The sequence below is a fragment of the Sciurus carolinensis genome, chromosome 17, assembly GCF_902686445.1.
Source record: "Sciurus carolinensis chromosome 17, mSciCar1.2, whole genome shotgun sequence".
Lineage (NCBI taxonomy): Eukaryota > Metazoa > Chordata > Mammalia > Rodentia > Sciuridae > Sciurus > Sciurus carolinensis.
In genome coordinates, this window is record NC_062229.1 from 7924764 (window position 1) to 7936922 (window position 12159).

A 12159-nucleotide genomic window follows, 5' to 3' on the forward strand; every position below is an offset into this window, starting at 1 on the left:
GAAGTTGTTCTTCATGGTACTAACACAGCCTTCCTGGGACCTTTCCCTGCCCTATCCGCCTACTCCAGTGTTCTTTCTTTTGAGACTGATCCATCAGTAATTGCTAAAAATCAAACACCAGACTTCATCTCTCCTTCTGTGGAGTCAGAACATCAAAATGCAATTTAGGGATGTGGTACAAATCATTTGCCAGATATCACAGATCTGGACAAACAGCGATGTCAGGTTTGAAATCCAAGTTGCTATGTATTTAGACACCATATTATGTTGTCATTTTGGAGGAACTTGATGATGGAAGTCAGGAATTCTGACTCACCAGTGTTCCCGTCACTTTAGCTCATACTAGAAACCCAGAACTAAGGCCCATGACACAATCACACAGGCGGCATCCCACTGATGAGATGCTTCAGGGCCCCCTTCATTTCCCTGTTCCTCAAGCTGTAGATGAAGGGGTTCAGCATTTGAGGGACAACGCTGTACATCATTGAAGCCACTACATTCTTAACGGTAGAGTCAGTAACTGCAGAGCTGAGGTAAACTCCAAAACCTGTTCCATAGAATAATGACACAATTGAGAGGTGAGACCCACAGGTGGAAAAAGCTTTATACCTTCCACCCACTGATGGGATCCTCAAAATAGAGGAGACAATTTGGGTATAAGAGAAAATAATCCCAGAGAGAGGAAGCCCAAAAAACATGATGCTCACTAGATACACCAGGATGTTATTGATGAAAGTATCAGAACAGGCCAGCTTGATGACCTGAGAAAGTTCACAGAAGAAGTGGGGGATCTCCAGGTCTGTGCAGAAGGACAGCTGCAGCAGCATCAGAGTGTGGAGCAGGCCATGCACAATGCTAAGGAGCAGGCAGAGTAGAAGCAGCAGGACACACAGACAGGGGTTCATGATGACTGTGTACCTCAGGGGGTGACAAATGGCCACAAAGCGGTCATAGGCCATCACTGCAAGGAGAAAATTTTCTAAACCACCAAAAATCAAGACAAAGCAGACCTGGGAGAGGCAGCCTGTGTAACTGATGCTCTGATCCTGTGTTTGGATGTTCACCAGCATCTTGGGGATGGTGGTTGTACCCATACAGATATCAGCCAAGGACAAGTTGGAGAGGAAGAAGTACATAGGGGTGTGGAGGTGGGAGTCAGACCTGACAGCCAGGATGATAAGCAGGTTTCCCAGGACAGTGACCAGGTACATGGACAGGAACATGCTGAATACAAGGGGCTGCAGTGCTGGGTCCTCTGTCAGTCCCAGGAGAAGGAATTCTGGAAGTGCTGTTTGGTTCGTGAGCTTCATGTTGCTGGTGAATCTTACTGAAGAGATGGGGCAAAAATAAAATAAGAGGAATGGTTTCTGGACAACCAGAAAGTGTATCAAATGGTGACTTGATAGAAATGAAAAATCTTGGAACCACCAGAGCCTTCCTGATGATAAGTTCTAAGGCTATGGACCAGCAGGACCTGTCTTAGCAAGTATTGCAGATGAATTTACTATCTCTAACCATGAACATCCAGCACTTTAAACAATATCCTTCATGCATACTCTGAAACCAAGGCAATAATCGGGTCTTCTCTCGGCTTCCTATTTCTCCCCTTCCTCTGCTCTCCTGCCTCCACTAACGTCCACACCTTTTATTAGGCAGCAACACTTTGACCAACATCATGGTGGGTGCTGAATAACACTCAGTATCTCACCTGGATGTTAAAGGTGAAAGATCCGTTCTCAGCACAGGTAGACAGATGGATTGAGCCAGTAGGCTCCCAGTCAGGAAGGCTCATCTCTGGGAGAAGAGGTACAGGTGCTGCTTCCTGACTGGGGCAGGGCTGCTGAGGGAGGTGGTCCCAGGCTGACTCCTGCAGTTCTGTGTCCCTGGGGCTCAAAATCCAGAGCTCCTCATTAGGGCAGCTATTTCACTATCATTCTTGTCTCAGGAGGACACAACCTTAAAGACCCAGGCTATAAAAGAGAAGAATTCAGAATGATGGAATTCCTGACCCCAGATATCTGTCCATGGCCTCAACCACTTCTCTCCATGGTTCATGCTCATCATTTCTCAGACATTGCACACATAACACATGGCAATTTCCTTATAAATTACAAAGTTCTGTTTTTGCTATAAACAAAAGCATCTCTACCTATGTCATGATATTTAGAAAACCTGATTCTCTTTTAGGTATGAAAATAAGCCTTAGACATTTGAGAATACATAATGCAATGGTAAAGACGGCTAAGATATAAAAGTACAAACACTCAAGGTGTCTCTTCCTAATTGCCATTGATTATTTGCTGAATCCTTAATTTTTTTCTCTGTATTTTGCACAGAAGATTCTAATCTGTTTCTTTGAATGCTGCTGACTTCCAATTATATATAAACAGGCATTGCCTAGAAACTTTTTAATCTGATGCAATCCTGTCATCTGTTTTTCTCTCTTTTTCCTGTGCTTTGGGAATTTTATTAGTCAGGGTTCTCTAGAGGAACAGATCCTAAAGAGGTATGATTATTAAAAGGCTATTTATTAGATTGGTTACACACTCCGAAGCAGGATAGTCCACAATGGCCATCTGCAGGCTGGAGAGCTGGAGGAACCTGTAGCTGCTCAACCCAAGAGGCTGAAGCCTCAGAACAAGAGGTCTCAACAATGCTGCCCCAGTTGGTGACTGAAGGCTTCTGCAAACTCCCTGGAGAATCACTGGCAGAGTTCACTTTGAAAGAGTGAAGGAGCAAGAGTCTGATGTCCTCAGGTTATCCCAGCAGAATCAAGAACGCCTTCAAGAAGAATCGAGCTTGCATCTGCTACAGCTTCCTTGTTCTTCCAAATTTTATTCCACCCAAGCCTCCAATATATTGGACGATGCTGCCCAGGCTTAGGGAGTGTCTCCACTTCAGTTCCCTGTCCCACATGCCAATTATTCCTAGACACACCCTCTCTGACACACCTAGAAACCTCTTAATCTTCTTCATGTATTAATCTAATCTAGTTGACAATTCATATTAACCATTGCAGGGGTCATATCCAAAATATTCTTGCCTGGACACCTATGTTTTTGTCTAGTATTTACAGGTATACATTCCTTATATTTAGGTCTTTGATCAATGTTGTACTGATTTTTGTACAGAGAAAAAGTGTTCATTTCAGCCTTCTGCCTATGAATATCATTTTCCCAGAACCCTATGTCAAAAGCACTGTGCTTTCCTCAGATTAAGATATTGGCATCTTTATCAAGAATCAGATGCTTGCGGATGCATGGGTTTATTTCTGGGATTTCTATTATGTTCCATCCATCTATGTGTCTGTTTTTTGGCAAGTGCTCTGCTGCTTTGGTGACTGTCGCTCATATTACAGCTTCGGTTTCCTTCATCAGTGTTTTGTCATTTTCATTGTAGAAGTCTTTCACTTCCTTGGTTAAATTTTTAATTCAGTATTTTAATTTTGTAGCTAAAGTTAATGGGAAGACTTTCATGATTTCTTTCTCAGTAATCTTGTGATTGGCTTATAAAAGTACACTTGTTTGGTGTGCCGATTTGTCTTCTGCAACTCTATTGGATTCCCTTACATATTGTAATAGTCATTTGGTGAAGTATTTGCTTTTCTACATATAGAATCTCATCATCTTCCATGAAACTACTAGAAGAAACCATAGGGGAGACATTTCAAGACGCTGGTATACGGCAATGATTTGGGGATATGACACCCAAGGAAACTGGAAGCAAATGCAAAAGGAGACAAATGGGATCATGTCAAACCAAAACATTTCCGTAAGACAAAGGAAGCAATAAAAATAGAAGAGAGATCAGTGGGGCAAGGATGGGGATTGAGGGGGAGGCAGGAGGGACAGGAAGAGGGAGGAATGGTGGAATGAATCTGAACAAACTGTCCTAAGTACATATGTGTATTTACCATGGTGAATTGCACTTTTGTGTATATCCATAATGTAGTAACTTAAAAAACTATAAATAAATATCAGAGGAGTAGAGGAAAGGTAATGGAGAGGGGGGAGGGGAGGGAAATAAAATGTACCAAGGACTGAACTACAGCAAATTGTATCCCGTAATTAAGTCAAAATTACCCCAATATTATGTATAACTCTAATGCACCAAAATTTTTTTTAAGAAATGAAGAGACACACTATGGAATGGGAGACATATTTGCCAACTATCCTTCTAACAAATGATTAATAACCATAATACATAAGACACTCAAAAAACCTCAACAACAAAAACCCAAATAAAACAAGTTTAAAAATGTGCAAATGATCTAAATAAACATTTTCCAAAAGAAGACATAAAAATGACCAATAATTATAGGGAAAAAAATGCTGCACTTCTGTAGTCATTAGGGAAATGCAAGTCAGAACCACACTGAGAAATCATCTCACCCCAGTCAGAATCCCTATTACCAAAACTCATAATAGGAACAAATGCTGGTAAGAGAGTGGAGAAAAAGAAACCCTGATGCTGTTGATAGGAGTACACGTTAGTACAGCCACTGTGCCAAACAGCACAGAGGTGCCTCCAAAGACTGAAAGTAGAATCACCATCCAGGGGTGATCCAGGGTCCCAGTCCTGGGTATAAAGTGGAAGGAAAGGAAGTCAGTACATGAAAGAGATACCTTCATACTCACATTCTCCCATTTACTGCAAAGCTATTCACAACAGCCAAGCTATGAAATCAGCCCAGGTGCTCATCAACACATGAATGGATAAAGAAAATACGGCATATATACAAAACAGAATATTGTTCAGCTGTAAAAGAAGTATGAAATCTTGTCACTTGCAACAAGACTGATGGAACTGGAGGACATCATATTAAGTGAAATAAGTCAGATACGAGAAGAGAAGTGTTACATGTTCTCTCTCATGTGTGAGGACTGAAGAATTAAAAGAAAAAACATAACCTAACAGTAGAAGAGGGATTATTGGAGCCCGGCTAAGGGCTGAGAGTAGGGTGAGATAGGGAAGAGATGAGAGGGTACAGAAGGATGGATGGATTCCATCAGTACATGATATATACCAATATCACAGTGAATCTCATTATTTTTTATAACTAATTTGTGTTCATAATTATAATATTTTTAAATCAAGAAATAAAAGATTCCAATTGATTGTATTTCTGCTTCTGTGAAGTGTCTGTTTAGTTTCTTAGCCCATTTATTATTATTTGATGGTTTATTTTTTGTGTGTGTGTTAGGTTTTCAGAGTTCTGTATGTATACTAGAGATTATTATACTGTCATGTACAACAAATTAGAACAAATAAAAAAAATTTTAAAGAAATAAATAAAAGTTTCTACCCTACAAAAGATGCTGTCAAGCCAGGTATGGTGCATGTCTGTCATCCCAGCATCAGGAGGCTGAGGCAGGAGGATTGCAAAGTTCAAGGCCAGCTGGCCAAGTTAGTTGAGACCCTGAGACAAAATAAAAAACACAAAGAATGGGGAATGAAACTCAGTGGTAGGGCACCCCTGAGTTCAGTCCGCAGCACTGCACTCACACACACACGTGCACACACACACACACACACACACACACACACACACACACATACACAAATGTAAAAACAGAATGAGAAGTCCAGACACAAAGTATCTTCAAAAAATATATCTGATAAAAGAACTACTATCCGAAATATATAAAGAGCTTTAAAACTCAACATTAAGAAAATCACTTAAGTTTAAAATGGACCAAGGATCTAAACAGTATGACAAAATTGATTTATTGAAAATAAAATCATGGAAGAAACCAGAAAAAATAAATGTTGTTACTTATAAAGAGAGGAGGGAAGCTTGTAGCATGGAGGAGGATAAATCCAGACATCTCCAAATTCTTCTTTTTGTGAATGTGATTTGGGAATCCTGCTAGGTTTTTATGCATTTGTTAGATTCAATTCACTTAAACATAAAAATCAAAAAATAACAAGTAACATGCAAAGTGTTGTGTTGGAAGCTGTACAATACAAAGAAAAATTCTTTAGATACATTAAATGTTTGTAACTTGACTGTACATTCTTATTGGGATACACTCTAAATATTTCTTAATCCTCCCAAATAAATTTATTTTTAGTAGCAATATTTTTGGTGGGACTGCTGATATTGTTTTTCTGAAACCAACATAAGGGAATTACAACATAATACTATTAATGTGCTGTCTTTTTCTTGGTAACTGGGAAATCCAGAACATAAAAAGAATTTCCAGATGGAAAAAAAGGCAGTTTTTAAATTAAAAACCAATAATCACAGGGACAGATGATGCAGGTCACTCGCAGGTGCTTGGATAGCAGGCTTCAGACCCTGGAATCAATTCACAGCACTACAAAAATACAAATCTATGGCCCAGCTATGCTAGGCACAGTTACCCAGCTATTCAGGAGGATGAAGCAACAGGATCCCTTGAGTCCAGGCATTTGAAACTGGCCTGGACAGCATGACAAAAATCCTATCTCAAAAATATAAAAAAGCCCTATAATCTCTAATTTGAATTAAAATGGTCTCCTGAATACTTGATACATTTTATCTTTATGTATTTCCTGACTTGGGATGGTGCTTGTGCTCAAACAGATATCTGTAAAGGACAGGTTGAAGAGGAAGAAGTACATGGGGGTGTGGAGATGGGAGTCAGAGCTGACAGCCAGGATGATGAGCAAGTTTTCAAGTACTGTGACCAGGTACATGGTCAGGAAGAGGCTGAAGAGGAGCGACTGCAGTGCTGGATCCTCTGTCATTTCCAGGAGCAGGAATTCTAAACCAGCTGTGTTGTTTCTTGGTTCCATGCTAACGATGAATCTAAAGCCAAAGATGGGCGACATGACAAGAAAAGCTGATTCCTGGGCCCACGCAGCAGCAGCAGCATGACTTAGGGACTTGTGAGAAATGCTGGTCTGTGGACCCCACAGCAGACCTACTGATAATGAGCTCCGGGATGAGGAACAGTGCATGATTCAACAAACTTCCTCACAATTTAACTTTTTAATTTTTTTTAAAATTCCATTTGTTCTAATTAGTTGTACATGAGAATTGCTGCTCAACATTCTCTCTTTTAAATGAAAGCCCAAATGAACATCGAAATCCTTCCCTATGCTTCTCTCTCCTTCCTTCATCTTCCTCGACTTCTCCCCTTTACTCATTTATTCACCCTCATTTTCTTTGAGAATTATCTTTCTCACACATGGTGAAAAGTGCTGAGAATGCAATAAAAAGAGATGATTTTTGTTTTAGAACTCTTTTATGCTGCCTAATAGAAATATATACATAAAATTCTGAAGTGCATTGCATATTTAGAGAATTTATCTCCCTATGGTGGTAGGTGGCATATGATTGAAAAAGCAAAAATAAGTGAATGAGAGAAAAGATAAAATTTGCAGGCTTGTAAAAATGCAAAAAAAGCAACAATTTGTGCTCAGAAGACAAAGTCATACGAGATGGATAGCACTAGCATCCTGTAGATCCTGTAGAACATGGATCTCCTTCAGAAGACAGAGGTAGCCATGAAAGCATAGATAATTTGGGGAAATTATTAGACTCAAACATGCTGAATTATTTTCATCCTCTAGCCCTTGTTTTGTAATAGAGACAAATTCTTTAACTGGGGATGGAGGACCTGAAATCCATGATTCAACAAGCTCTCTGGTTGGTTTTCATATATCATAATTTTTTTTGGTACCAGGGACTGAACCCAGGATGCTTAGACACTGAGCCACATTCCTAACCCTTTTTTTTATCTTTTATTTAGAGACAAGTTTCACATAATTTTCTTAGAGCATGCTAAGTTGCTGAGACTGGCTTTGACCTTGTGATCCTCCTGCCTCAACCTCTCAAGTCACTGAGATTGGAGTCATACCCCATCCTAGAAATGTATAATGAATATTAAGAAACCAAAAAAATAAAAATAAATATTGGGTACTGTGTCTTCAAGTGAACTTCAGGATATTTTCCTCTACTGCTCTCTCCCTCTATCCTTTTTCAATCATTCCTGTTTTCCCTCCACCTCCTTTATTAAAATAAACATGATTGATTGCCAACACTCTTTTATGTGCAAAGAGCTGAGAAGGAAACAAATGACAAGGCACAACTTACAAACAAAATTATTCCAAGATACCTTTAAAAGGCCAGAATGAAATTTTGAATTTTGTTTTCTGTAGCACTGGTTCCCTAATTTTGGCTTGCTTCAGATCATCTGAAGGTCTAGCCAAATTGTACATGTGTGAGTTGTTAGTATCATCCTCATTCATCCATGAGGACACTAAGTTATGATGAGCTTACAACTTGAATGTGACATCCACAGAGACTAAGACTGGATTGTGCTCAAATATTCTGACATATCTGATATATATCTGATAGCCCTGTTTATGACTCTGAATACTACAGAACTTCTATTCTTAAATGATGACTCAGACTTCATAGTTTTCCTGTGCAACTTTAATATTTTCTTCCCAACCAAAACGCCTAGACTTTCTCTTGCCTTAAAAATATGTCAGTCTCTACCCATGAAATTAATGATAGCAGGTAGATGACATCCATCCATGTGAATCTGAGGAAAGATTAGAAAACGGTTCCTCCATAGTTGAAGTTCATAAAACTACCACCTCGTATCATAAGCCATCTCCTTTAGCAGTTAATTCTAAGATATACAGGGAACTCATTATGGGATTCTCTGTTCTATGTTAAGGGAGTTCTTCTCTTAAGTTGATAGGTGGCATATCATTTTTTCAAAAATCTCCTGTCTAAGTACATGAAATAGATACATAGTTAATAAACAAATGAAAATATGAATAATTTCTTGCTATTCAGAAAACAAAATATTATAAGATGAACACACAAGTTAATCAGGGTTCAAGTATAGCATTCTTGCAGAGAAATGGTCCCTGTCCTCAAGGGGAAGATGCTATGACAGCATTACCATGTGGTGTAACACTGGTCTCACACACTCTGTGTATATATGCATCTCCTACCATCACTATGTATATCTTGAAGATATGAAAATTTTATTGAATTTTCCTTGAATGAAACTGGAAGAAACTGTGAGGGATGTTTCATAATGTGAAATGGATAGAACAATGTGCCCAGAACAGTGCTTCACTTCTCAGACTCTCATACTATCATTTCCTGTTGGGTTCATTATGGAATGTCATGAAATACTGTTCCTTCCTCAGAAATCCGTAGTGTGTCAAGGCACATGAGGAAAGGGTAAAGAAAGGGACCATCCCTTCCATGATGAATGCAAATATAAGGAAACTCTTTAATGTACCTAAACTATCTTTGGGAATGTTGGTGAGGTAGAAAAAAATGAAGGGAACATGAATGATACCAATACATTCATTGGGTATGGACATATGATGAAATACATATGAATTAAAATGTATCAGAGAAGAAATGAATTAGACATATGAATAACATTTTCAAAATATTAAATAAAGTACTTTGGTTAGTTGGCTTCAAGAAGAATGTTGTTCAACATCTCACCTGGATATTGAAGATGGAAGATGTGTCCTCAGGAAATACAGACAGTTTAAATACATCAGTGAAGACTGGCCAGGAAGGGTTTCTGGGAAGGGGCTCAGTTGTTGCTTCCTGCCTGGGGCATGGCTGTTGAGTGAGGTGATCTGAGGCTGAATTCTATAGTCTGAATCTCTGGGGCTCAATATACAAACTCCTCATTATAACAGACATTTTAGTTAGCATTCTGATCTCAAGAGTGCATGTCCTTAAAGACCAACTCTGCAGAAGTGAGGGATTCAGGATGATTGATTCCTGACCCAAGAGGCCATGGTCACACCGCTCAGTTCTCTCCATTATTTCTGCTCAACTGCATCTCACAGACTTTGTCCACATAACATTGGGTATTCTTCAAATGAATTCAATGGAAGGACAATCAACCTTCCATCTCTGACATCATGTCCATACAGAACACCTACATCTGCAACCACCTGGGGTGTATAAGGAAAATCAGTTGTTGGAATAGGTCATCTCATTTAGAACAAAATAAAGATTTAAACCCCAATCTCTTCAATCCTTCTTCCAGAATCTTTTATAATTTATTTAAAATTTTAATATTATAATATACTTTTTAAACTTTTTTTGCACACTGCATTTTGATTAATTATACACAAATGGGGTACATCATTTCCTTTCCATTCATGTGCCGGATGTAGATCCACACCATTCATGTAATCATAAATGTACATAGGGTAATGATGTCAGAATCTTTGTAATGAACACTAAATCTCTTGATTCCCTAATGATGCTAGAATTAGAGCTAATGTTTGAGAACCAACAATATCATCAGTAATAGACTTCCAATATTGTTCAACGATCTCAACCACTGAGATAGTATTACAATGTGGATTTGTTAAATAATGGATTCGAGCAAAGTGGATGCTACTGAGACCTCATTAGTACACAGTTTGCCAGGAATCATGTCAGTAATTACTCAATCAGATATGAAAGTCAGTTACATGGCCTCCCAGTAGTTCTACCTGTGAGATGAAACACATGATGACCCAAACATGGGATCAAGCTGAAGCTACTTTCCAGATGATACTTTCAGGAAATGTTTTTCCACCCTCACCAACTTCCACAACTCTCCTTCTTCTGAGACTCATCCATAAAATATCACTAAATGAGAACCCCACAGTTACACTCAACTTGATGGATCCTGTGAACTTTGAAAAAGGATTCATTCTGTAACTTCTCTCTGGAACTGTACAAAAACCAAACCCAAGGTAGAGGTTCAAACAGAAATGCACTTATCTATCATTTTCTTGTAACTGGATGACCAGGGAGAAGAGACTGTCTACAAATTGCTGAGCATGACTTACATAGTTTCTGAGTCTGCGCACATCCTGCAAACTTGTCTTGCTAAGATTCCATTTAATGAGATCTACTAAATTTTCTAATTTCTAATTTTTTCCTTCATGGTCTGCTTCTAGGAATCCAGAGCAATGAAACTGTATTTAGAGACTTCGAGTCACATGTCAAATATCACAGAACTAGACAAAAAGAAAAGTTAGCTTTAAAGCCAACTCTGAAATCTGTGTGATTTTAACTCTATCCTTTCCATGTAGAAGAACATTTGGAATGAATGGAGGCATTTTGACTCACCATGATCCTGTCACTGAACCCAAGAGCAAACAAAAGGAAATATCGAACAAGAAATGCTATCCTACCCAGGAACTTCCTCAAGGTATCTTTCATGTCCCTGTTCCTCAGAATGTAGATAAAGGGGTTCAGCATCTAAGGAACCACAGTGTACGTCACTGAGGCCACTGCAGTCTTCCTGGGAGAGTCAGTCACTGAAGAGCTAATGTACACCCCAAATCCTGTCCCATAGAACAAGGAGACAACAAGCAGGTGAGACCCACAGGTGGAAAAGGCTTTATGCTTTCCTTCTGATGAGGGCATTCTCAAGACAGAGGACACAATGTGAACATAAAAGAAAATGATCCCAGAAATGGAAACACCATCAAACATGCAAGATGAAATATACAGCAGGATGTTTAGAAAGAAGGTATCAGAGCAGGTGAGCTTGATGAACTGAGTAAGTTCACAGAAGAAGTGGGGGATCTCCAGGGCTCTGCAGAAGGACAGGTGCAACACCATCACACTGTGCAGCAGGCCGAACACAATGCTAATGGACATTGAAACCATGACCAGCAGGACACAGAGGCAGAGGTTCATGATGACCTTGTACCTCAGGGGGTGACACATGGCCACATAGCGGTCATAGGCCATCACTGCAAGCAGAAAATTTTCCAAGTATACAAACACTATGACCAAGCCACTTTGGGTGAGGCAGCCTGAGTATGTGATGCTCTGATCCTGAACTTGCATGTTCACCAGCATCTTAGGGATTATGCTTGTGCTTAAACTGATGTCATTAAAGGACAAGCTGCAGAGGAAGAAGTACATGGGGGTGTGGTGGTGGGAGTCATTGCTGACAGCCAGGATGATGAGCAGGTTTCCCAGGATGATGACCAGGTACATGGACAGGAAGAGGCTGAAGATGAGAGGCTACATACAGTGCTGGGTCTTCTGTCAGACCCCGAAGGAGGAATTCTGAAACATCTGTGTGGTTTGTGCTCTCCATGTTGCTAAAAAACATGGGATAAAAATTAAATGAATGCCTTCTGGATGAGGATCAAGAGTCATATCAC

At 39.5% G+C, this 12159-nt stretch overlaps 1 protein-coding gene across 2 annotated transcripts; it reads right to left on the minus strand.

The window, feature by feature from the left end:
* Nucleotides 1–374: 374 nt before the first annotated feature.
* Nucleotides 375–7466, minus strand: LOC124968846 (olfactory receptor 7G2-like). Of its 2 annotated transcripts, XM_047531673.1 has the most exons (2): nt 7444–7466; nt 375–1323 (listed from the first exon to the last, which is right to left on the minus strand). In XM_047531673.1, exons 1-2 carry the CDS (start codon nt 7464–7466, stop codon nt 375–377), a joined length of 972 nt encoding a protein of 323 aa, XP_047387629.1. The 2 variants fall into 2 exon arrangements, with proteins under 2 accessions (XP_047387629.1, XP_047387630.1); XM_047531674.1 differs by lacking the exon at nt 7444–7466 and having other exon boundaries at nt 375–1331.
* Nucleotides 7467–12159: the final 4693 nt, after the last annotated feature.